The 27225-nt window shown below is 38.8% G+C and overlaps 1 protein-coding gene across 2 annotated transcripts; it reads right to left on the bottom strand.

Moving 5' to 3' along the window:
* Positions 1–751: 751 nt before the first annotated feature.
* LOC130930044 (CTD small phosphatase-like protein) lies at positions 752–27098 on the bottom strand. Of its 2 annotated transcripts, XM_057857718.1 has the most exons (8): positions 26415–27098; positions 17540–17697; positions 15439–15471; positions 11359–11460; positions 9641–9697; positions 9281–9373; positions 7280–7465; positions 752–4405 (listed from the first exon to the last, which is right to left on the bottom strand). In XM_057857718.1, exons 1-8 carry the CDS (start codon positions 26488–26490, stop codon positions 4280–4282), a joined length of 831 nt encoding a protein of 276 aa, XP_057713701.1. In that variant the 5' UTR covers positions 26491–27098; the 3' UTR covers positions 752–4279. The 2 variants fall into 2 exon arrangements, with proteins under 2 accessions (XP_057713701.1, XP_057713702.1); XM_057857719.1 differs by lacking the exon at positions 15439–15471 and having other exon boundaries at positions 26415–27092.
* Between the last annotated feature and the right edge of the window lie 127 nt (positions 27099–27225).

Here is a 27225-nt window from a genome sequence, read left to right as displayed (position 1 = left end):
ATGCTCACTCGCCACCCTGTGGTCTGGGGAGTGAATTGCAACCTGTCAAAATGACAGACGGACTTCAGTTTTTTCCGTCACCGTTTTAAACCGGTCAACGACGGAAAATATTCAGTTAACGCGACCCCTGGTTGAAATGTAGTTCAACTAAGTTGTTACTCAGTTAATTGAAACTGCTTTGTAAAATGGATCCTTTATGTAGTTTATTTTTTTTTTAATTTTAAAATACCAATAAGTCACTAACTTGGTGTTCTGCCAAAATTTCCTGCATCGGCGAAACGTCTACATTAGTCGAATTTGACTCCCAAAGTACTACAGTGCGCTCTAAACTTGTTTTGTTTAGATGTATACAGGCAGAAGGTACTAAAAATTGCCTTAAGAAAATACTTAAATGTAGTTATATCAAATAAGGACAATTTAAATATGCTACGTTACTAATGTGGTCAACTGCCTCAAAGCTAACACAAAAAAACACAATGGTTAAAAGTATAAGAGGGTAATACAGGCAAAAAGTTTTTTAAGGCAATGAAAATGTTCTAAAAAACTAAAAACAATAGTACTCGTCGCTTCTAACCGATGTGCGGATGCTTGCACAAGCGCGCTGAGCATTGTGTAGGACGTTTCGCCGCGTAGTAAGGAATGGCCGAACACCTGTCAAAATTCCTGTTAGGGTGTAAATTAGGTCAAATAGGAAGACTGAGTTGACAGTATTTTTTTTTTGCATTGCCTACTGCTGACAGAGACAAAAAAATTTTTTTTTCAATTCATCCTTTAATTACAGAAAGGAAAAACAATGCAGTGGGTGGCAATACACAAACTCATTCTACAAACTGAAGCGTGTTGAAATCAAGTGAGAATTGGACCACCTCTGCAGAAGTATGCCAACCATAGAACATAAGCATAGATAACTCAAGTGTTTTAGAACTTTGGTGTTAAATTCATAAACCAACTGATGAATATTTTAAGTGAGGTGATGCCCAAAAGAAAACCGACGAGCACACATGCACGCACACACGTCTCCTGAATAGAAAAGACCTAAGTCTCACCACAGGCAAGAAAGATCAAAAAGGTTCAGGGATGGTTAGGGATTGACTACAAATATGATGCAACTCCTTCAACCAAATACTGACAAGAAGGTAGAAAAGGTATACAAACATTTTTCAGACTAAGTAAATCCGCAGGTTGAAAGTCTTATAAAAAGGACATTGCACTGAAACCGTCATGAACAAAACACTCACTGCCATCACAAGTCAAATGCTGTTATGAAAGCAAAAATGTCTGAAGGAGCCACAGCCTTTTTACCTTGAAAATAAAGGACATTTTGATGCCATCACCCAGAGAAAGAGGTAAATGTAATTTCTTGTGTGGACTACACTTGTCATGTTTTAGGATGTTATAAATACACCTGACGTACAGTGGGCATACGGCACATGCTTAGGTGTCAATATACTTATTGTAATGAGGATTTGACAGGTCAAAAGTGCCACGATGAGATTTTGCCTGCTAGCAGAGGTGGGTAGAGTAGCCAACATTATTTGAGAGTAGTTAAAAAAAATTACTCAACTATAAAAAGTTTGGTGAAAAGAATAACTGCTTACAAATGTCTTTTTAAAAAATGGTATATGAATTATACTGTACTATAACCTATTATATAACCATATTAGCCCTTCACACCAAAAACCGCGACTTGAAAAATCGAAATGAAACATCTGTCCAAAGAGCATGCGTGCACTCTGGTGGAAATAAATATTTTCTACCATGAAGTTAAAAGTCATATCTCCGGTTTTTCGTGCTCCATTAGAGCCAAATAACTGAAAGGTTGAAATCCGCGCTTTCAAGTAATGTTGACTGCGGCGCTGCATGCGAAAATTCATTTTTTACGGTGCTTTAAAGACGTCATGTGATTGAGCAGGCTGACGTGATCATAGGACTTCCGACTGCAAGCTTGTGTGTGGTCATGTAACTGCATTGTATAATGGAGTCATACTAGTAGTACCAGTCTCGCGCAAAAAAAATACATATACAGAAACATTAACAGCTCTAGTGTAGCTACTTAGTTTTGACCCCCCCCCTCCCCCCGAAAAATACAAAGAAAAAATAATAGCTCTAAGGTAGCCTGAAATAGCGTTTCTTCACAAATCTACTCAAAAAGTATGGTGCTGTAAAAATACTCTTCGAAGTATTTTTTTGTTACATTAAAGAAACACTAGGTAATTTTTCAGTTTTGGTGGACTTTAGCGATAACTGTGGCCAAAAGCGTTAGTGGTTTGCCTTAAGGAAGTTTCCTATGAGGACCAGCGCACACCCGCACAGTGTCGTAAAATCATCTCCCAGTCGCCTGCAGATGGATTAAAAGACATTTCTGTTTCCAGTGGCTGTGTGAAGGATGAGTAGTAATAAGGTAATGAATCCAGTTGTGGCTAAACAATAGCATATGACAGTTGGCAACCGTGTGGCTAACCACCCCAAAACGAACTCGCCGCTGACGAGTTTGGTTAAGGGTGGGTGTCACGCCAGCGAGTGAAAGCCGGGCCAATGTTTATCCTTTTATCCTGGATTTTTTTTTTTTCTCCGTCCTCGGACAAAACATTTGTTGCTCCGCCATCTTTGCAGAATTCGCACAAAAGCGTATGCATTGACTTCAGTTTCTATAATGAATGGGGAAAGGCCAAAGTGACGTATGCCGTAAAGCGGTCAGCACATTTATAGTTTGTGTGGCAGTGTTCCTGCCAACCTCCTCAAAGTTAATTAGTGCCAGCTGTAAGCGATACCCCCTCACGATATGAGGTCTCATTTAACTAGTTGTCAGTCGACATATCATAAATGTTCTGAAAATATTTTATAAAGGTTGAAAAGTGATCTAGTGTTGCTTATACTCCATTGCATTTACTTGAGTAACGCCTTACTACCCACCTCTGCCTGCTAGTGAGGATGGGGGGGGGGGGGGGGGACCCTATGACCACTCAGTTATATGAAAAGTCATTCACAAGAACTGCACAGCACTAAGAATTCCATGGCCAGTCCAACCAAACAAGTACTAGGTGTTCAGAAGTGCTCCAGAGTCAGGATGGTAATTTAAGTCCCTCTCAAAAAAGTTATTGCCATAGTAGCACATGTTACGGCATTGATTTTGCGTGGCTCCTCTCAAACAGGCACTGAGGTGAAGAGCAGTTCAAAAGTCTCTGAAGGTAAACAACACACACACACCTCCACTTGTGATGGACTAGGCGGCCACAATACTAGAAGATTCTAATCTAATGGTGGGATGGATTAATGGAAGCATGGCACTTGACCCAGCACACAAAACCGCCACCGCCTTGTAGATAATATATTCTTGTGCAGAACAAGAATATAAATGTGGGCTAAATGCTGACATTGACAAGCACAAAACAACAAACCATAAAATAGTAAAAGCCTAAGAATTCATGTGAGAGCTATGAATAAAAACTCAATGCTAACTATTTTGATGGAACCTATAACAAAAAGCGCATTAAAAATAGTTAAGTTTGGCAACTAATGTAATAAAGAGGAAGCAACCAAAAGAAAAAGATGGCACATTTTATCCAGATTTCAAGATAACCACAAAACAAAAATAACTTGCAGCTGGGATAATAAGGTTTACAGTAGCAAACTTTGCAGAAAACAAATCGACTCGTTCTATGTAATACAACGAAAAGCAGAAACAAAAGTCACGTCTAAACTCTATAATGGCACAGGCATTAAAAAAGGGAGACATCCGATGATAAAAACAAAACACAGGAAATATGATATAAAGATACAACTTGTGTGTCCCCTTGAAAGCATATTATGTGTGAAAAGACTGGATCACTCTGCGAATACGCCATGTAGAAAAACGGCTCCCCGTTGAAACAACACGCACACACACACAAGGCACTTCATTCAGTAAGAAAAGTCACAGTCCTCTCCATGACCAGAATTTGCGTGCATAGCAACAACACAAGGATTCTTGTCCAACCTTTTTGTGCAGTACCACATAAGAATTCTTAGACAAGTTGGATTTTTTTTGTTTGGTTTGAAGCACTTCAACCAATAGTAAATCATTGGTTTGAAAATGAGGATCAGAGTTTGCTTAGCGTGTTGTCCCCAAAATAGTGTCAACTTCAGGTCTCATTGTTTTCCTCCCCCCAAACATAGCGTTCCTGGGTTAGTAAGTGTGTTTCTTCTCATTTGGGGTGTCACTTTGAAGGCAGGGGGAACAGAATCCTGGTACCCAATGGAACCTCAGTCAGAAGTGCAAGCGCAGCTGCTCTTGGTCCTGCTACCTGCCCCTCAGATTCTGGAGGACCCCGTAAACCTCATCTTCTTTGCTGAGTCCCTCAAAGAAAGGCAGCAGGTCCAGCAACTCTGTGTCATTCATGTCGTCAAACCATGACTGGACCGGTACCTGGAGAGACAATCCGAGGAGTGCTTCTTAAATCTTTTACATAAAGTACCATGATTGTAACAGTAGTGTCAGGGCTACACTGGGAGACTTTTTCCAAGCAGGGCCAAGAACCAAAAGTGGTATTTGCCATGTGTCAAAATGGATTTTGACATGTGGCATTTTTTATTTGGCATTTGCCATGTGGTAGAATGGATTTTGCCATGTGGCTTTTTTTGGGGTACGTGGCAAAATGGATTTTGTTTTGTCGCATTTTTTTGGGGTGGAATTGAGGGGTATTACAGCGCATTGAGTTGGGTGCCAGTTGAATGTCAATGCGCTGTAATGTAAAGTGTATGGTTAAAAATCACAGCCACACGTTTTTCTGCCATTTAATATGAATGGAAAATTTGGACGTGCATAGCTGTCAGTGGCATAGCCTGACTTGGGTGTCAATTGAATGTCAATGCGCTTTAATGGTAAGTGGATGGCCAAAAATCACAGCCACACATGTTTTTCTGCCATTTAAAATGAATGGAAAATTTGGGCCTGCATAGCCGTCAATGGCATGGACATGTTCGTGCATGGCCTGCAAAATTGACATATACACCCCCCCCCCCCCCCCCCCCCCAAAAAAAATGCTATTAACCAAAATCTATTTTACCACATACCAAAAAAATGGCACATGTCAAAATCCATTTTGCCACATGCCAAATACTACTTTTGGTTCTCGCTGTCTCTCCTTTTTCAGGCCAGGGGTCAGACATTAACCAGGCCATGCATGCACATTCTCACGCAAAAACACCTGGCATGTTTTCAGAAATACTTTTCAACCCCTAGGCTAAAACAAAAAAAGTGAAGTAAAATACTTCTGTTTGGATGAGAACGGAATAACCAGTGTGAAGATTTACAAAAATACGTCATCATGACTAGTGTTGGGCATCTAGCATCAAGAGGATCCGGGACTAACACTCCCATTCTCCCGGAACCGTCCAATTTTTCTTTATTTCGATTCAAAGTTTCGATGCCCTGACTGCCGACCGGAAAAATTAGCTGCCAAACACCACGAAGAAGAAGCAGCAACATGAAGTGTTTGTTTATGCATTGCAACTTGATTTCAACCGTAGATACGGTGCGGCGGCGCTCAAAAGTTTGGCTCAACTTTACAAAGAAAAATGACCAGTCAGCTAAGGGCAACATTTGCAACACAGCTATATCATGCAAAGGTGGCTGCACAACCAATATGCTTAAACACCTCCGGCTTCATGGAATACAAGTGCCGAGTAGTGCATAGCTGACTGCCACGTATTTGACACGCTTTGCCGGTCCTCTAACCAGTCAGAACCAGGTAAGTAAAACAACAAATTACATCTGTCCTCTGCTTCCCTCCGCGAAACGACCCCGGATTAAGTGGTATATGATGGACTGATGGATGGAATAGTACGAGAAAAAGTTGTATTATTACGTCGGGCTAATGTAGCTATATAAGCAGCTATATACTTTAGGTAACGCGCTGCCACCTCCGTTAAAATGCACAATATTAAAAGCACCATTTGTTTTAGAATCTGTTTTACAAATAAGGAAATCCTTATTATTTTACCTCACCTACATCAAATTATAATCAATAGAAGAATTTATACTCATGCTTTGTCATAGCTCCCAGTTAAGGTACATTTATGTAAAGTGTATAGCGGCTCACAGCTACCTTACCCATACGTAATATTTGCGACTTTTTCTTGCTTTCTCATATTTATGCGTTCAAGCTTCATCTACACCCAAAGAACGTGTGTTCTCCAGTGCAGGAGACACTATCAGTCCAGAATGCTCACACTTTTCCCTGAGAAGGCAGATATGATCGTTTCCCTCAACAAAAATTCTGATTTTACACTCTACCCAATGCTAATGTGGACTGAGTTTAAAAGTTTTTTTTTGTTTGTTTGATATTTTGCACCAGGTTAGCCCATTAGTGGGAGCTCAATAACATGTAAAAATGCCTGCAGCATAAGACACTCTAAAACATAGGCAAAAGAATATGTGTAAAAGTTTTCTCGGTGACCTTTTAAAAAAAATAATAATAATCTTTGTGAAAGTGCACTCCTGTGAAAAAGAAACTTCATCATATTCAAGTTCAAAGACATTTTTATACAAGTTAAAAATAGCCCTGTGAGAAATTCAAAGTTAATTGAAAGTTCATGTCATTTAAAAAATAATCGAGAAGAAATTAATATACTGTAGACCAGGGGTGCTCAAAGTTTTTTGCTCCAAGATCTACTTTTAAATGAGACAACCTCCCGCGATCTACCTTAAGAGCAACATATGATGTTATGTTGCTCACAAAACACAAATAACTGTGTACGTTTAAAAAAATATAAATAAAAAATGGACGGTAAATTATGTTTGCTCACATAACATAATTAACTATGTATATTTTAAAAAAAAAATTTTTTTTTTTTTTTTTTTTTTTTTTTTTTTTTGATGCTGCGAGCTACCCACACTAGCGTTGCGATCGACTGGTCGATCGCGATCGACGTAATGGCCACCCCTGCTGTAGACTATGCCTTTTTCTTTTACCCTGCTTATTAAAAGAATAGAATTGTTTGGAACCGGAATCGAAACGTGGAATCAGAATCGTTCAAATTCAAATGATGCCCAACCCTAATCATGACTCTTTCGACTGATCACAAATCTTTTTTTTTTTTTCCCTAAGGTGGTCATAACTGTTTCATGAGTCTCTTCTTGAAATGCAAAATGTTGCAGCTCTTTGAAGCTTTTTTTTGGGTTAATTTTTTTTTTAACTACAAATTTAGGTTTGAAATAAAGTCCTACCTTAAAAAAGACAACTGCCATGCTATTTAAAATTACATAATATTTGAGGAGTCAAACAGGAAAGGAACTCACAGCATTTTCTGGGTGAAAAATGTACGAGGCGGGTGAGTTGTCAACAATAATGATGTTGCTGAGCTCTCGTCCGAGCCGGCTGAGGTCTTTAACATAGTTCCCTCTGTGGAACACGCAGGACTCTCGGAAGAGTCGTGCTCTGAACACGCCCCACTGGTCCAGCAGGTCTGCCACAGGGTCTGCGTACTATCCAAGCCGCATAGAAACAAGCATGCTGTCAGTATGCTGTGATGAAAAGTATTAGCCATGATCTGAAGTCAGCTAACGTTCTTAAAACAGCTTTAAAAAGTCATACGCTTGAAACACTACACGCACACAAGGCTAGTGCAGTGGTACTCAAAGTGTGGTACGAGTACTACTGGTAGCACGCAGGCTCCGTATCATGGACCCTGTAGAAATCACGGAATGACATCACCAAACTATGCAGAATGTTGTCTAAACTTCTTTCCTTTAGTACATTTCAGTTGTATTTAACGTTGAGGTACTATAAATTTGCAATTAATCATTTAGAATAATTTGTTTTAAAAATTCATTCAGTTACAATCTATTTAGTTCCATATAGAATATAGTATTTTATGAATCATTATTTAAGTACACTTTTTATTGAGGTAAGATTTGAGTAGACAATGGTATACTGTATCTACATTATGTTGCGGTCTATAAGTCGCACCGAATTATTAGGCGCACCATTGACGAACTAGTTTATTTTTAATACATAAGGCGCAACTAAATTTAATTAAAGGCTTATTACTGCATTGATGTACTGCATTTATTTATTTTTTTGTCTTTTAAAATATGTAATTATTGTTTTATTAGTTTTGCTATTGGTTTGATGAATGTGTGTCAGTACAATAGTCATGCTCCAAGAAAATAGGTTTTAGGTAATTAAGCACAACTAAAATTTGTACATAAGGTGCACCGTCAGGTTTTAAGTGTTTTTTTAAGTTTTAGGTCTGTTTCAGCGAGTAGTTTACAGGATTATGAAGTATTTAACAGAGATTTCGGAGTTTTTTCTCTCTTTGGATTTGAGAATGCTTAGCTCAATATTTGGGAAAAACTGGATAAAAGTGAAAAGTTTGTATACTGTACATTCTTCCTCTCAATAGCACAAAATTATCATAAAATCAGAATGAGTTAAAGGATAGTTAATAAAAGATATGATTTGAACCGAAAATCGATATGGAATTGAGTAGACCATAAAATTCCAAATCAAATCAGATGGCAACGGAAGCGTATATCAGAATACGTAAAAGTGTTAAAGTTTTTTTTTTTTTTTTTTAAACATTCCTACATATACTCAAATGCTAAGTCACAGTATGAATAAAAAAAACACTTTGGCCTACTGTGCAACCGTAATAATTATGGTGGTACTTATCGATGAGTATTTTTGGATGAGGTGAAATACACTTGCCCGGGTTTGAAATGTTCATCAAAAATTAATGAACATAACCCTTAACACTAAAAATTAGGCCGAGGCTTTATTTGTTGTCATCCTAAGTCACTGTAGCAGTTTGAAAATTAACAACGCACTTAAATATAGTTAAATAACACTACTTTAATAAATATTCAAATAAATTGTCTTATGAGTTAAATAGAAATTGTACCTATAGTAGTAAAAAAAAAAAAAATTTAAGTAAAATGCAACTGAAATGTACTTAGCAGATGTACTGTAATAGATTTTAAAAAAAAACTAAGACAGTTTGAAGATTTAATTCAGTGATTTTCGCACAGGCCACTCGTGGTAATCGTACCACGTTTCGAGAACCGCTAAGCTTTAGGATGCAAATTAAACTTTTTCTATGTCTCCACAGAGGGTTTACAACATCCATAATACTGTATTACTCACTTACAGTTTCACATTTATTTGTTCCTATGCATAACACTTACCCACTTAGAAGTGGCAAATCGACAGATAAACAGAAGGAGTGTCAAAGGTTGAGAGTGCAAAAGAAAATCTCAGACATGCAAGGAAAACCTAATGTCTTCTAACTTTTAACGCACCTTTGCCAGACTGGCTGTGAAGAGCACACATTCAAACAGTTCTCCCATTTTTTGAAGGAACTCGTCCACATGTGGTCGTTTCAGCACATATACCTGTATTAAGGTTTTGCATTAGTAACAAACATGGAGCAGGACAATGATTTTTCAGAGACAATCCAAGGTTGCAAGGTCATCCTTCGAATTTAAGGTTGCCACCTAGTGCAAGTAATCATGAATAGGCCAACCAGGATAAACACAGCCTATCCTGGATTACTTGAATCAGATAACAACCATTTCCTCTGGATCTTCTTCTTTGGGCGCAAGTTAGGCATTTTTGTCTTGAACTGAAATAAATACATACTGTATCACCTTGAGCATTACCTGATGAACTGTGCCATCGATCTCCACTGGAACAATAAAATCTGCATTGCTGATTGGCTGTGGGAACAACAAAACACAGCACATGAATCCAAAACCGTTATTAAAATTACTGACCAGCAGAGGTCTCGTATCTCTCAGGATAAAGAAAATGGTCTTCTAGTAACCTCTACTAATGTCATCTCAATTTTGCCCTTGGAAAATAAATAAATAATAGAATACAAACAAAAACATTAATTATTCTTAAAACTACGGTCCCATCCATAGATTACATTTACTTCTTATCCTTTAATTTGGTCCTTGTAAATGTGTTATATACATTCAAGATCTATTACATGATCCAGAGTCCATAAGATAAGAACGTCTTGTTTATGGATCTGACTGTATATTGCATGTCAGATGCTTCAACCTCAGTTGCCTGTCTTCGCCTTTTATCACAACTCTTTTTATCGAACTAAAAATGACAATCAGTGCTGTAATATTTCATTTATTGTGATCCTGCTGGGCTCCAAACTTTGTTTAGACAGTGAATAAATTTACTTACACATAGACTTCACAATCAGTGGACCAGACAGCTCCTACTGACATTGACACAACAGCTTCCCGTAGGGGGCCGGGCCAGGCAGAGGGTCGTGGTATTGTGGCAGCTTTCACTGCGATAAACTCAAACACGCTGCGTTCTAACGCCGGATTTAGGTGGAACCAGGACGAAGGTTTTAGTGCATACAAGCAGGCAGGAGTGTCTCAAGAGCTATTTGGTCGAGGATTCAAGGTAATTGTTGTATAAAATAGCACCTTGAAACGTTGTGAAAATAATGAAGGAATTTTAAAAAAAAAATTTACGTATAATGTTTATATTTACGTATAAATGAATGATAACTGCCCGTTTCTTTCTGCTTTTAACCAAGAATCTAGACCATTTTACGTTCATATCTATAGAAGCCAGGATTTATGCATTTATTTAAAATAATTTTCAACCTAAAAAGCTCTTTGTTTTGTCAGGTAATACCGGTAGCCAGGTAATTTTCAGCCAACTGTCCATTTTTTGGGGGCAAAAAGCTAGTAATTTAGACATTTCTGCATCCATACAAAACAAAAAATTCAGTATTTACGCATTTTATTTTATGTAACATTTCAATCTAAAAACGACAAGGGCCAGATAGCTGGCAAGATGCGCTGAGGCAATAGTGACATCGGAATTCAACCTAAATAAATTGTGATTGTATGTAGAAAAAAATTCTAAATTTGCTGCTGTTGAGTAAAATTAAGATTATTCTGCATCTAGCTCAGGATTTTATTAGGGAACGATTTTGAATTTTTTTGATGCCGCTGCTCATGGAGACTCATATATGCCTAAGAGAGGTGCCCGTTTTGATTCTAAGTCGCTAGCGGCTTTGGTTTATGTGAATTTTAAGTTTTTAAAATAGGACCCCCATAGAGCAGCCCCGCGCCCCGTTTTCTGTCAACTGATAGTGAAGTCTACTACTCACAATATTATTTTTGGCTTTAGTGAAAGCATGACTAAATTCAGAATTCTAAAATGTATACACCTATTGTGGTTTGGAGGTATAATGCAGCTTACATGAAATTCAGTGGAATACGAAACCCTCTTCTATCTCTATCTTCCACTATTTTTCCAACAAGCAAGTTGCGCCTTACATAAATACATGGATGTGCATATTAATTATCCACACAAACCCCGAGTTGACTTTTGGCCTTACCTTAAATGAACTATGGACAAGAGTTTCATCCAAGTCGATCACAACACACTTTTTACCGTAGTCCGATATTTTCATCTCTGGTAGGAGGTATTTGGCTGGTGGCTGTGTGAAAGACAGGACAGACAACAAATTAAGTTGACAGAGTGGGGGAGTTATGAATGAGTTAGAGACAAGCAGATGCAAAACAGGCACAAGAAACATCACTTGCAGCAATATTTTAATGTGCACCATTATGCAAAAATGTTATCAGCTTGCTAGCCTGTTAACCTGCCTTAAATCATGTGACAATGAAAGTCGAGTAGGTTATTGGATATCAAGTCAACTAATGTGCATTTTTTTCATAGTTTGGCTTGGACATATACTAGTAGTTTTGGGTTTGTTTGTTGTTGTTTTTTTGTTTTTGTTTTTTGCATTGACAGCTGCGACAAGGACACTCTAGGCATGCCCTCTACTTCCAGAGTTGGCAGAGATGTTCAGAATTGATACTGAAGATGAGGTCTTCAATGGATTTGGTAGTGATTTAAAGTTACACAGTTTGTTAAACAAGTCATGTTGCATTGTTTAAGCTATAGTTATCTGAAAACTGCCTAAGTCTCATTTACCCTATCCTACTTCGCTCAACTTTTTTGAGAGAACAAGAGTAAACATCAAGTTGCGACTAAAAGTTAAGTACTCTTTGAAAGTGCAGACATGTTATTTAACAGCACTCACACCACATCACCCAATGTCCAATATTCATTTACATACATGCAATATACCATGTGCAATACTTACTATGTGCAATATTCAATGCCCACCGTCAACTGCAGCTACTTAACTTCTATTCACACATATTTCTATTTTATACTTTTATTCTCGCAAGTCACTTTGAGATTTTTACTTGTCCTGCATTGCAAAGAGAGATGCTCCACAATTTCATTGTACAACTGTATAATGACAATAAAGGGCTATTCTATTCCATTCCATTCTATTCTATAACACCTTTCCACTTGTAAGACACTCAAAGCGCTATGACTCTATATCCTCATTCACCTACTGATGACGCAGCACCAGCAGCAAAGTGGGGTTCAGTATCTTGGTCAGAGATACTTAGACAAGGTCACCAGGGCGGAGAATCAAACACAAAACCTCTGAGTTTGGGAACGACTACTCTACCGCTGAGCCACACCGCTATACTTGATGTACAAAGTTGTTTACTGTATTTTTGGGACTATAAGTCGCAGTTTTTAATCATAGTTTGGCTGGGGGTGCAACTCAGGAGTGACTTATGTGTGAAATTATTAACACATTATGAAATCATTTCACATGTTATTTTGGTGTTTTGGAGTGACACTGATGGTTTGGTAAACTTGTTAGCATGTTCTTTATGCTATAGTTATCCGAATAACTCTTAAAAGCTATGGCCATGTTCACGTTCTGCCTTTGGCAATGTGTGTTCAATTGTATTATTGACTTTTTTATATTGAAATGCATGCTTTTAGTTTGTGTCACTTTCAAGCCCACGTGGGGGCGCACTTGCTTTCGCGAAGAAGAGCGCTCACATGCCAGAAGAAGACCGACAGCTACTCAGAGTCTCTGGGCGAGTGGGCGAGAGCGAGAGAGCGACACGGCTGTGAACCTACGTTCATTGTTTATGCTTGTAAAATATCTCTACAGAGGCAACGCCTGTGTGTATCATCTTTTCTGTTCTGTTGTTGTTGTGTGTTTTCCAACCGTGATCAGACACTTACAGCCAGTTGTGTGGTTGTTTGAACGATGTGCTAATCCCAGCGAACGCATGCTAACCGTTTGTGTCAATGCTGTAATAGAACCTAATTATCATTTATTTACGTTGATGCGAACCTGTTTGGTATCGAGGAAGAAATTGATTCAGCAAATTATACGGACGTCCAGCATCGTCATTTGGGAGTTTAGCTCGCTGTATAGCCAGGACCGAGCCGTAGCGTCCTGGAGAGGACATATTCGCATTTCGTTGTTCGCAGGTTGTTCTCTATTGTATTTTTATATTAAATTGCCTTTCAAGATGACATATCTGTACTATGTGTTGGATTTTATGAAGTAAATTTCCCCCAAAAATGCAACTTATATTCCGGTGCGACTTATATGTTTTTTTTCTCTTCGTTGGGCATTTTATGGCTGGTGCGATTTATACTCAGGGGCGACTTGTAGTCCGAAAAACGCGGTATATTAGAGCTGAAATGCTTCCTCAAATAATTCGAAAATTGATCGAGGAATTTTCTCCACCTTAAGGAAACATTTCATTTTGCCAGCTCTAAGCATGACGTTTTGCCCAGACTACTTTTAATGCGGCACAATGTGCTGATGTCACGTGCGTACAGGAAGAAGACAGATGCGGCAGATATGTTTGATTTCAACCATGCGTTAATGTAGAGGTAACGACGAAGACGCCGATGAAAGCGAAGAGAAAGGCACCAAGAAAAAGCAGAAAATGCCAAAAGTGTGGGAGCATTTCAAGCTGGACACCAAGGCGAACACTGTTCGATGTATTCACTGTAAGACAGCGCTTGCATTACACTACAGCACTTCTCCAATGCTGCAGCTTTACCGAAGGCACCCCGTTTACTCCGAGAGCAGAGGAGCGATACTCGGGACAAGGTAAAATTAAGTTAACGTAGCGCTACTAAATAAGATTAATGTTACTGTACCTTGCAAACGTAACGAGGGCTAGGTTTCTATTAATTATGACTACTGACGATGTGTGGCTAGTTTGTTTTTCATACAGGCTTTATCTAATCTGTAAAAACACAGCGCTGTACAGTGATGAAGGTGTAAAAAAAAAAAAACATAATAAAGCTGTCAATTAACAAGTAGTCATAAATAGATAAAACACCAAGCAGCACAGGTGCCTAATGTGCTCCAATACAGCAGGTATCATACATTAATTTTGAACACTGCAAAAACTCAAAAACCCATCAGGACTTACAATTTTGACTAACTTAAAACTTAACTAGAACTTAAAAATAGCTTGACACAAATGTAAAATCAATTGATACACGTGGGAAAACACCTAACCTTGAAGCGATGTGTGTTATTTTTAGTTATGTAATAAGATTTTATTTATTTATTTTTTTTTTAAAGAAGAGCTTAAGTTTTTTGAGTGAAAGCAGTAATTTTTTTAAGTCACATCTGAGATCAAATTGTTGGCTGTTTTCAACAATTTACATCTAAAATAAAGACAATGATTGTCTAAAAATGGTTCAATATTAGGCTAAATGTATCGTTTCCCATGTACATTTATAATTGCTCTTTACCTAAAAAATGTTTTATCTGATTAATCGATGGAATTTTCAGTTGAATATTCGATTCTAAAATATTCGATAGCTGCAGCCTGCAGCTCTAGTTTATATATCAATAGGCTCCTCTTAATGAGCCACGAAAGACTGTAGACCAGGGGTGTCCTAACTATTCCACATAGGGCTGCAGCGGGTGCTGGATTTCATTCCAACAAAACGATGCCTTTTCACCAATCTGGTGTCTTACAAGTGTAATCAGTTGACTGCAGTCAGGTGCAGCTTGTTTTAGTAGAAACGTCATTGGTTAAACTGTCTATGCTCGATTGGTAGGAACAAAAACCAGGACCCACACGGGCCCTTGAGGACCAGTTTGGACACCTCTGCTGTAGACATTCAAATCCTTTCGCCCCTCATCATTTTTTAAAATTCATTCAGTCAGTGAACATCATCCCACTGGTAACGTATATATACTAAGAAAATAGTCCAAAAATCATGGCACATTGTTGAAGTTGGTCTAACTTAACTTTCCTCAAATTTTGATCAAGGGCATCATATTAATGAAACTGTCCACACTTGATCACAGAAAAAGGACATGCGGGGTGTAATATATCTGGATTTCGTAAAACACCTGTATTGACAGCCACAAATATTTGCTTTTGAAAGTTAGCAGCAACCGAGCCCCTATTTACAGCTTTAATAGGCTGGAAATGAACCACAACTAGCAGCAAAGCTCTCCGAAGAGAACTGCAGCCCACACAGGCCCAACGTGCCAGCACCAGCCCACACAGTGCTGCATGCAAAAGGAAAGAAAACAGCCAGTACATACACTAGGGACAGGAAGGACCTCGGCCTGGTCACGCTACAACACAGGAGACAGATGTGTACAAAATGGGTGGGCGAACAGGACAAAAAAGGGCAATTAAGATAAAGAAATGACAGAAACTGAGTCACACAAACAAACTTAAAAGGCTCGAAATTAACATTTAAGGGCACTTTGCAAATTTTATGTCGGCCCTCTTTAGTCAAGCTCATTTAAATACTTTCTTACCCGAGGCAAATTTTGACTATTATAGTTTGTTTAAAGAAGTACCAACTTTGACCACTAGATGTAGCTTATCAACTATTGGAAGAGGCAATTTACCTGTCTCCTTCTCAATTTTTTTGGTTCCCAGGCATAGCAATCTCATCTGGCCATTTAGGCGCTTTGTGCTGGGTACATTTGTGATTTTTTAAAAACTTAATTTTACCACTTTTCTTTATTTTGAGTGAATGTATGAGTTTACCATACCATCATTGTCATCAGTGACTAATTTATTTATTATTTTTCTGTCGGATTTAACTCTGGCTTTAGGATAGAGTGTGTTAATACCGGTACTTTACTTTGAGGTTTGGCTGTTGGGATTTGTAGTTCATTCGTGTAGTTACGCTTGTGTGTGTGGTTGCGGTTGCAGCCACTTGTGTGAAATTTGTGCCATTAAACTGTGCCGGCCTGGCTGAAAGCCTGTATTTCATTGCTTCTCACTATGGTTGACTGTTGATGACATTATGAATGATTTCAATCACATTTCACAATACATTAAAATGAGAATTATTAGTCACTGATGACAATAATACATGTTATGGTAATATGATTATAATTGCGTGATGATTACAATTATTGCTAAGATGAAGGTAATGTAGTCATGCTCATTGTTGTTTATTATTTACATTGTGATGCAAAGGAACCATTTTGTTCATTGCGTTCATGCTTACTTTTAGGTTATTACCTGCTGTGTCATTCAATAAATAGTCTGGCCGTTAAAACCGAATTAACTGAACACTAGTGATGTGCGATATGGGGGAAAAAAAAAACTGTCACTATATAGGCCATTTAATTTTATGATAGTGATACGCCACAATGTAATGCATTTTTAATCAGTTTTTGAAAATTTATACAATTATGACAGCTTCTCCCCAAGTCACCATATTTTTGAATTGACATTAAACTGACCTGCCACAAATGTTAAATGCATGAAGTAGTGCTGCAATCTAAAACTTTCTAGTGTAAACGGAAGCAGAACAGAAGCATACACATTTTTTCCAAAATTTAAAGATTATTTAATACTTGTTGCTAGTGGTTTTGACTTCTAAAACTGCTCTATATAATGTCAGCATAATAACATTGATAATAATTTAACATTGATTTGGAACAAATTGTGTTGTCTGTGATGAGGATATATGTTGCTATTTTCAGTTGTCTTGCATGCCTTACGTACTACTATGGCAAAATGTAGCAAGTCAGCGCAAACTGTGCGTCATTTGCTGGTCTAAATGTGTATTGCAGGAACAAGTATAAGACGGTAATGACGAGAGATGAAGATATAGGGATAGAGAGAGATAATATTTTATGATATTAGTTGGCTGCTAGCCTTGCATGAGAGATGCGCACGCGATCATTTAGCTGGCATCTGGACACCCTACTTGGCCGATTTGACTCCTAAACGCACCCACCACCGGTTTTCAAAAATGGAAATTTATTCGAAATTTGGTTTATCAAAGCCGTGGAAAGGTGGAGCAAGCAGGACGAGGAAAAGGAGTTGGAACTCCCGGGAGATGAGGGTACGTTAGGCCACACCACAAGGAAGCAGCACAGCTAAGTGAGAATCGAACATCGTGGTGGCTGAGGACTGAGATTTCCAAACTAGAAATGTCACATGACCAACTATTACAATGTGTTTCCGCCTTTAAGAGCATGAAATACACATTTTTTCATTTGCATGCCTGATCGAGCATGAACTATACTATCATGGCCACTTGCCTGGGATAGTTTTTGCTTATAATCGAGAAGCGTTAACTTCGAGCCCTGTAAATCTAAAAAATAATAATAATCACTCTAAGAAAGGGGTAGGAGTGGTAATATGTACAAAGGGTCATCGGGGGGGGCTCACCTTTGGTGGTGATCCGTTCTCTTCAGGTGGAAGTGGAGGCAGGGTCGGTGTGTTGCTGTTGTTGACTGGCGTCTCCACATTGTAGTTGCGGAAGCAGCAGAAGAATGTGCTGAAGATGCTCCGGCTTCTATGCTTCTTTAGACTGTTGGACTTGGATGCTAACCCCAAAGAAAGAAGGAGTTGAGTAAAGATTACTACTATCAAATTATCACCCCCAAACCAAACTGACAGTAATAATCCATGATTTAACAAAAATGATTGCTTTACCAAAAGAGACATACCATTCTTCAGTCACCACCGAACCGTTGCTTTTCTGAATTATTGCACACTTTATAGCACACGCCAAATTGAAAGCCCTGGTCGAGAGCTGGTCAGCCGAATCATTATTTATGGCCCGCTGCATCAAATCGTGTGATTCTATCTCATGTTTCTTGATGAATTGTATTTTCCCCTCTTTTTTTGAGGTGTGTGGCAAAGAAAGCTCTACAAAGTGCAGTTTTTCTTATAATAGATACAACATTACTACTAGAGGTGTGCGAAATTTCTGATTCTTAGATTATTCGCGATTCGGCCGTGGAAGATTCGAGAACGATTCACAAAAATCCAAATTCCGATTATTGAAATATGTCAAGTAAAGCGGAAGTAAAACACAGCGCGCCGCGCTGGCTTCGGGACACAATGAGGAACGGAGCGAGAGTAGCTAAACATCATGCTTGTCATTACCCGGCCCCTCGGGTAATGCCAATGCTCAACTCACGGCTCTAGCTCAACTCATGCTGCGAGATAAAAAAAACAACAACATACCTGACTGCTGCCGAAAGCTGGTACAAAGTACGTCCACAATAGACCTTACTCACATGACGTCACAACCACGCCTCCGCGCCATATTGTCCGTCAACTCGTCGTGTTGATGCATTACCGCTACGTAAATTCCTCCTATTATGGCGTGTTTTTCTGCTCGTTAACATTAATAATCAAAATGGTGAAGGCGTGTGTGGCGGTTGTTTGCAATAACAGAGAAGATAGACGGAGAGACTTGAAGTTGTACCGTATTCCGAGAGACCCGGAGAAGAGAGCGAGATGGGCTGCTGCAATTTGACGAGAAAACTGGGCTCCAAACGATTACCACAGATTATGTAGTAGTCATTTTATATCTGGTAAGATGCATTTAATATATATTTAGAGGGTTTTGGGCTGACAACCACAATTAAGATCATTGCGAGGCTAATCGCCGACAACATACAGTTTCAAATTCAAGATGCTTATTTCTTCCACCATCATTACATTTTGAATAATATTTAGCTGGTACCAAATGAAAGAAGCTGGCCTCGTCTACGGATCATAAGTTAAACAGGTGTGTCCAAACCTTTTGCAAAGGGGGCCAGATTTGGTGTGGTAAAAATGCGGGGGGCTACCTTGGCTGATTTACATAGAACAATATATTTAAACAAATTTTAGCAAGCCCTTCTGTGTGTCACATTTGCTTTTTTTTTTTTTTTAATTCATAATTTCAACAGTCTCGTCTTTGTGGCGTTCTCTTTCGACACTCGGGCTCTTGCGAAATACTGCTGCAGTGAAATTAAACTAGCTTCAAGTTGCTATAATTTCTCGCTGCGTATCTTCCCTGTAATGTTGTCGTACATGTCAGCGTTTGTTCGGTAATATCATCGCGTCACATCGAACTCATTGGAAATAGTGACCGTCTCTTTGCAAATGAGGCAGACACAGTTGTTGCGTGTTTTTATTGAAGAAATAGTCCAATATCCACCTATCCTTGAAGCGTCGGCCATCGCAGTCATCAATAATCGATTTATAATCGAATCGTAGCCTCTGAATCGTAATCGTAAACGAATCGTTAGGTGCCCAAAGATTCCCACCTCTAATTACTACACTATAGACAGTTCTAAACTAAAAATGACAGTATTAATCTATGGTCACCGCTTGAATTCGGATAAACTATTTTTTCAATTCAAGTCTTGGGTTTGGTTCTCACTTATAAAATATCCAAATGATCGACAGATACAATAAGGGGATAGTAGCCGAATGACTTGAACCATCAGTCACTGAATGAGAGGCTAGATTTAGTAGTATAGACTCTGAGCATCTTATCTCATCTGATTTTGCACCGTGAGACTCCTGAAGGTCTAAAAATATAAAACTGGACACCGACAAGCTGTGCATTGATTGATGTTACAGCATTAGGAATGTATGTCTTTCCTCTCACGCTTCAGCTGGCAGGTGAGTTACTAGAGCAATCTAAATATGCATACAGTGGGGATAGGGGATGTCAGAGTCTGTATAAGGCTATATTCCAATCCATCCATTACAGTACTTAAGGCTACATTCCAATCCACCTATTACAGTATACCTAGAGCCCAATTTCAAACTACTGCTGGGTGATGTGGATACAAAAAGGCTCAGGATTTTTCCCTTCATATCATCCAATCTTGATTTTCAGTATTTATGTAGAGGTATGCATTATATATTATATTTAAATTTACAACTGTTTATTTAAACACACAGTTTCAAATAATCTGCAGTGAAAACATAGTGTTTTAAACTTTGCAGTTGGGCTTCAACAATTCTGTACCAGCATCAAAACTGTGATTTTTTTTTTTTCAAATCCACAATCCCGTGTTATCTTTGAAATAACCTTTTCAACTCCGACTTTGTCTCTGATCCACATAAAGTTATTGATCTTACCGCTCTATCAAACTTAATTGATATCATTACAGGGGTGAGGAAAACAATGGCTGCAAGATAAGTCAATACTGCCATTTTATTTGGAAAGAATAGGAGAGAAAGCAACTGAGATGAAGGAATAACATGCTGCTGAATAATAAAATCAGTGTTGTTATCTTTTGGATATTGTGATACGAAGTGACAGTACGCATTTCACAATACGATGTTCGGTTTCCCATGTATTACGTAAATATCTATCAGGGAAATACTACATAATTATCACTTAAATTTCCTTATCACCCCCCCCCCCCCCATTTAACTTGGACGTCACACTGTTAGATGCCGATCTTACAGTGTGACGCCCAAGTTTAAATGGTCATGCGCATGCGTGATTCTTGTTTGAAGCGAGCTGTAACCGTAAACAATGGATACTTAGAAGCCTCCTTCATAGGTGTCTCGTGCACTCTCGGTGTCCATTTACTGCACCCCAGACTAAACTACAAACATCATAATCTCATGATTTTTTAAACACTCACACACTCTTGTTATAAATGTATAATTGCAAAAACAATCAGTTGAATGTCAAAGGCTCCATTGTATTTGATGAAAATCTTTGCCAGCAAATGGAATTAACATTTGACCATTTTCACAATGCTCCTACGATCCTTTTACTGCATACAAGTGTTTAAGTAAGTGGCACTAGTCCATGTCACAGACACATTTGAAGCCTTGTGAAGCACTCTGAGAGTTGAGTCACAACTTTAAATAGCTGGCCCTCCTCCAATTTCTGTCTCACACTAAATGTTTTAACAGAGACAAAATAAGATCCACAAGCAACCCAATGACCACTTACTTCAATCAAGACAATTGTACTAAATGCAAGCCAAAATTAAACATTTCCCAGTAAATGGTCATTGTCAGTGGCGAGGCTTAGCCATGAGATCACACTGTTGCACTAGCCAACAGGGCAAGGATTCTAAATTTAAGATGCCGTTGGGCAACTAGTAATGTAGTGACATGTCATACCATTCTGCGGAGGAGCAAAGGTGCTCAATTTTTGTTCAGACACCTTGGAGCCTGCTCAGTTGAAGAAGGTCTACCTGTTAAATTCCAGTGGTAACAGCTGCTGGGCACTGGGCAGGGCTCTAAGTCAAGTGATTTGCAGTTGATAAGTAATGACAAATGAGTGACTGAGTGTTCAGTAAACCCCAGCACTATTGTGTACGTGTGACTAAATGGCCTGTTTTATTCCCTTATGCTCTTCAAAAAGGCAAATTCAGTTATAATTTTCAATGTATAAACCTTCTATATGCCTTTGAATTAAATCTGACTGCTTTACACCATACGTCACCTAATCATTATAAAGACGAATGTCGATGGGAACGCTTTCACGCGAATTCTGCAAAGATGGCAGAGCAACAAAATAGACAAAAGTTTTGTCCGAGGAGGAAAAAAAGGGGAGGCTACCAGGATACTCAATAATAGACATTTTCCGGTATGATATTCTGACGGTATGATAACCTTTAGCCAAAATATCACCGTATTGCAAAATTACAGCTCTAAAATGAAATGGCTTACTTTGAGATATTTGGGTTAAAAAAAAAAAATCAATTGAACAGGATTTTTATTTTTCAAAACATATTAGCAAATTGGTACATAAGTGTAATGTTAAAATAAGTTTAAAAATTAACAAAAAAATAACTGAAATATTCTAAATAAAGTTAAAATAAATGCAGTCCTTTAGGTGAGCCTACACCTACAGCCACAAGTCAACATTATTACCATCAGAACAAAAATAATTATTTTCCATAAATAGCATGCGTGTATGACTCGTATCATGTTTACATTATACACACTCTCTTTCTCAACACAGACAGTCCCCAGAGAGAAAAAACAACGCGTTTTACCACCGCTAGACACACTAAACACTAGTGGTGTCAACAATAATCGATGCGGCGATGCATCCCGATGCGGGGCATGGACAATTCGATTCGATGCGGGCGACAAGCCGAATCGATTCAGCGCATTTTAAACTATATAAGTACGTTCAAAAATCTTCCCTGCGCAATTCCGGTGATGCAATGGATTTGGTTTCCCCATTTGTATTATTATTGTCATGTTTCATTTTTTACACACTGCATAACTCTGGTCAAGTTTCCCACCAACCTCATAGAAGCCAAAATGTCTCCAGATGTCAGCTTTCAATGTCTTAGGTGCATCAAGAATCTTTCTTGCTCCCTCTTTCTCCGCTTCAGCCATTGTTATGTTATGTCCTATCTCTTAGAGGTTAGATCTTGTGCCCGAACCCGAACGGATCGGGGCCAAAATGTTAAGCATTCACGGTCGGGTCGGGTCGGGCCGCCCCGCGCCAGACTAATAAATTATAAAAAAAAAAAGAAAACTTGCGTTTTTTTTCTGCCAACTGAGAATTCGTTACGAAAGACACTTTTTTATGCACACAAAGGCAACACAAATGTGATCCTTTTGAATCTTCTCCTCTGTGTGTCTGCAAAATCGCATGTTTTTTTTTTTAATATTAAACTTTCCCAGCGTTATTTCGTTGTGTAAATGCTTCTATAATGATCCCCCAAATATGTAGACGATTTAAACATTAAGAAACATACGTTTTTTCTGCTATCTCGAAGAAATTAAAATAAATTGCTGCTGCTGCGTTTTTTTTTTTCCGCGTCACTCTAAGCCGGGTCGGGCTTCAATACCAGCGGGCCGTGTCGGGTCGGGCTGGATTTTTTAGGCCCCATCTAACCTCTACCATCTCTCTGCTCTCTCAATTGCAAAAAAAATGATATTTCCTCATGTTGAAACAGATTGTTATGGCTGCTAAAATGCTGCTGCACTTCATTTTAATTCATTATTTCTTATTGTTATGTGGTAGTTACTGATTGCATTTCTAAGTTGATTGCACATATATAGTGGGCTAGGCCTACATTTTACTTTTGTTCTACATTGCAATTTAGTTGGATGTTTTGTTTGCAACTGAACTGATCCCTGGATTGATATTGCGATAAAGATGCTGCTGCACTACAATATTTTCTTTGTCGCTTTCTTTAATATTTACTTGAATATTTTTATCGATGGGTTGTTGTGACTAAAATACAGTGACTGTTATTACTGATTTTGCACAGGAGTTCAGATGTTGCACTGTGTGAAAGGCTGCTACTGTGTGTAAAAAAAAAAAAAGAGAAAGCCCTGGTCTCATTCAAAGCACCAATTAAATGCTGTGATCTGTTTTTTTTTTTTTTTTTTAATATATATCTAAAAGTATTTTCATTTGACTTCAACCAGGAGTGACACAAGAGCCACTAAAAAGTTGTTTAATATCTGACCGCTTGTGTTGCCTCATGATTCACGAAAAATATGCTTTGCTTTAGAATTTTAATGCATCCCAGGCTTTAAGGCATCGCGATGCATTGCCGAATCGAACCGAATCGAATCGTGACCCTCTGAATCGAATCGAATTGAATCGAATCGTGGCCCTCCGAATCGTAATCGAATCGAATCGTGAGGGCAGTACTGATGCACACCTCTACTAAACACCTCCGCAAACATTTTTTTAATATTTCGGTTGGACCTCCTACTCCAGGCCGCAGCAGTCTGTAACTTTTCTGTAGCCGAAGTATTCCCATACCAGCGATTTCGTTTTCTTCGATGGAGGAAAAGTTCAGAAGTTTCACCTCCTCCAGCCATCGTGTAGCACAGCTGACTCACCGACACTGAGCATTAACCGGTGTTGGAGGGTTGAGCTTTGCAGCTGCAAGCGAGGGATTTCCCCATGCATTATTGGGACATAAAATATAGTTACTACATTAGGGACGGTATGACTGAAATTTTTTGCGGTTTTGAAACCTTGACGTTTTCATACCACAGTATAACTTGAAACCGGTAATCGGCACATGTCTATTCAAGGATAAACATTGGCTCGGCTTTCACTCGCTTGCGTGATGAACTCCGCTCAACCGAACTCATCAGCGCGGACAAGTACGGGTGGGGGTGTTAGTTACACCTTTGCTAACAGTCATATGCTATTGTTTAGCCACAACTGGATTCATTACAATATTACTATTCATCCTTCACGTAGCCGCTGGAAAAGAAATGTTGTTTAATCCATCTGCAGGCGACTGGGAGATTTATTTTCGATTGATTATTTTACAACACTGTGCGGGTGTGCAATGGTCCTCATGAAACGCAGTCTTCCTTAAGGCAAAACCCTACCGCTTTTATCCAGTGGCGTCGCAAAAATTGACCAAAACTGAAGAGTTACATAGTGTTGCTTTAAATTGGAATAGAAACGGGCACAATTGGTAGAAATGGCTGCACAGCCTGAAAAGATCAGACCTTGATTTACACTTTGCATTTTACAAAGAATTAGGATTTTGTGTGATATAGTGTGTTGTGAACACACACACGACAACGCACAAAAATGTATTTAATCAACGTTTAAAAGTAAATTTGAAATGACTACCTTTCACTTTGGGAAGATTTTTACACCAGTACCTTTACTTTATGTAAAATTTTACCAATATAACACAATTTTTAATAACAGCAGATATTTTTGGTACTCTTTCCTCCCCTGGTAATATCATCAAGTATCAAATCATTGTCCAAAGAATTAATATTGTTTTCCATGGCATTGAAATGAGTGATTTACACCCCTAATTAATTGGTTACCGAATTGCTAATACTTTTTTTGAGCGTAATAAATCCATTAACTCATTTGCTTCCAAAAACGTATAAATATATTGTATTTTTAATTGTTTCAGTGTCCCAAAGACGTATACGTCTTTTACGTTTTTTTCACAAGAGACATCTCTAGGCTCTGATGCAACTTCGCTCCAAAGCAAAACTCTGAAAATCCATTTTAAAGCAATAAAACTGGCCACTGGAGGTCAGTAGCGCATTTGGTAATAACACATATCCGACCATGAAAGGAAGTGAATGAAGAGAAATAGTCAGGAAACCGAAGTTGGAAGAAGTAAGAACTGTGAGAAAAATGTGGAGAACGATGTCAAACACAAGGCACATGCGCCACACAAGTTCCCTAGGTGAATTCTGTTATGAGGCAGTGGTCACTACACAGGTCTCCCCGAGAATTCACCCACACAGGACGCCAGGTGTAACCCGATTTAATGGAACAAAACGGTCGGGTTGCACGCCGCGGCCAAAACAGCGTCATCTCTCAGTTCAATAGTTTAGTTATGTGTAAATAAATTGTTACTTTGCTATCAAAACTCTATTTCTCTTGTTGTTTATGTTACTTTGTAGAAGGAAAACATTATTCAGATGTTTGGGATGTCACAAAAGCAAAAAATAGCTGTGTTAAAGTCAAAATTATGTTTGAAATGTATGCTTTTACAAAAAGCTCAATTTCTGTTTTTTCATCAGAAATTGGAAAATTGCTTAAACTAAGCTATTTTCTAATGCTGACTTCTAAAGAATGGAAAAAGATATTAACTTTTTTCCTGCTGAAAAAAGAAAGTAATCTTTCTTTTTGTGGGTTCCATGTTTATATAGCAATAGAACAGAATTTTCTGTGGCCCTTGCAAAATCAGTAAACATCCAGTAAAACGACCGGTTGCTCCGGTGAAAATGGCTGGGAGTGAATTAGTTAATGTACTTTTTTAATGCAACCTCCCAATGTTCCCGTTAGCAGGCAAACATAGAATTTACTTTACGCAAACATTCCCTGGTGGGTTATTTACTCTCTTCGTTCTCGTTTTAGTCCACGGGTAATCAACAGTTCTTGCAACGTAGCTTCACTTAAAAACACTGATTAAGCAAAACCATTACATATTTTCGTTGATAATGCTGAAGCGATGTTGCCGTCAACTCAAAAGTGTGGAAATGGTTATTTCACCAAGTTCAACTTGTACTGTTATTAAAAAGCCTTTGAACTTAAATAGGGCAATTTTGTTCAACTTATATTTCAAGCACTCAAGTATTACTTATGGTGCGGTGAACGCAGCTATCAAAAACTTGTTTAAATACCTGAAGCGGACCAAACACTTCGATAAACATGTTGCTTAAAGACTTTCTTTGCAAGTAATAGGACACTTGTCTCTTCAAGTGATATCATGTCCACTTTGAGTTGTATGCAACTAGCTGCGCAACATCACCTTTACAAGTCGTCAGCGAAGCTAGCTATCGCCAAAACCGTTCGTTTGCCGACTTTGCTTACCTTTTTCCTGGTTGAGGGATATAATTTCCTCCTCCTTTGGATTGGAAACTTGGGTTATTATGGACATGTGGTCCATTGAGCCGGGTGGTTATTCCGCTTTGTAACTCCTGCAATATTAGCCCGCTTGCTTGGGAATGCTAGCTAACGTTAGCTCGCTGTTTAAGCCGAGGGAAATCAGGTCGCCCACAAAAGACACGCAAGCGTCCCAGACGAAGCGTCGTGGCAGCGGGGAAAGCCAGCCGGCTAGCTCGGTTCTCAATAAAATCCGTTTTACGACTGTCATCTATGACCCCGCGCAAAATAACATTCTTTCGCCAGGTAACCCCGATAGCGCGTGTCTTAAAAGTCAAAACAAAACGACGTCAAATCACCCCTCAGATGAAGTTAACAACTAGCTTTGTGGTTAGCGGGTTAGCCGTGAAGATCCAATCATCCCCCGAAAAAAATGATGTGCTGCGTCCTTCCCTGTTACGGCTTCGAAACAAGCCTGTCGAAGAGTTAGTCTCATCCAAAGCATAGAGAAAGACGCTGTAAAGTTGGCCAGCTAATACTTGGAGTGCGTTGGCCCTTACATTCCTTGTGCAACATGGAGGCTTTATGTATTTGGAGTTGGATCTGAAGCGGGCCCGCACAACTCGGAGTGGGAGGGGGCACTTTGTTTCTGTCATGGATTCAAGCAGACAGATTCGATTGGGCTCCAGCGCCTCCTCGCACTCGCAGAACTACGTTATTGAAACTCACGCCGCCGCCTCGAGCAGTATTTCCTCTTTAATTATTGCATGCGTTGCATACACCAAGTCATGTTATCATA

The sequence above is a fragment of the Corythoichthys intestinalis genome, chromosome 14 (assembly GCF_030265065.1).
Source record: "Corythoichthys intestinalis isolate RoL2023-P3 chromosome 14, ASM3026506v1, whole genome shotgun sequence".
NCBI lineage: Eukaryota > Metazoa > Chordata > Actinopteri > Syngnathiformes > Syngnathidae > Corythoichthys > Corythoichthys intestinalis.
This window is presented reverse-complemented; position numbering and strand designations above follow the sequence as displayed.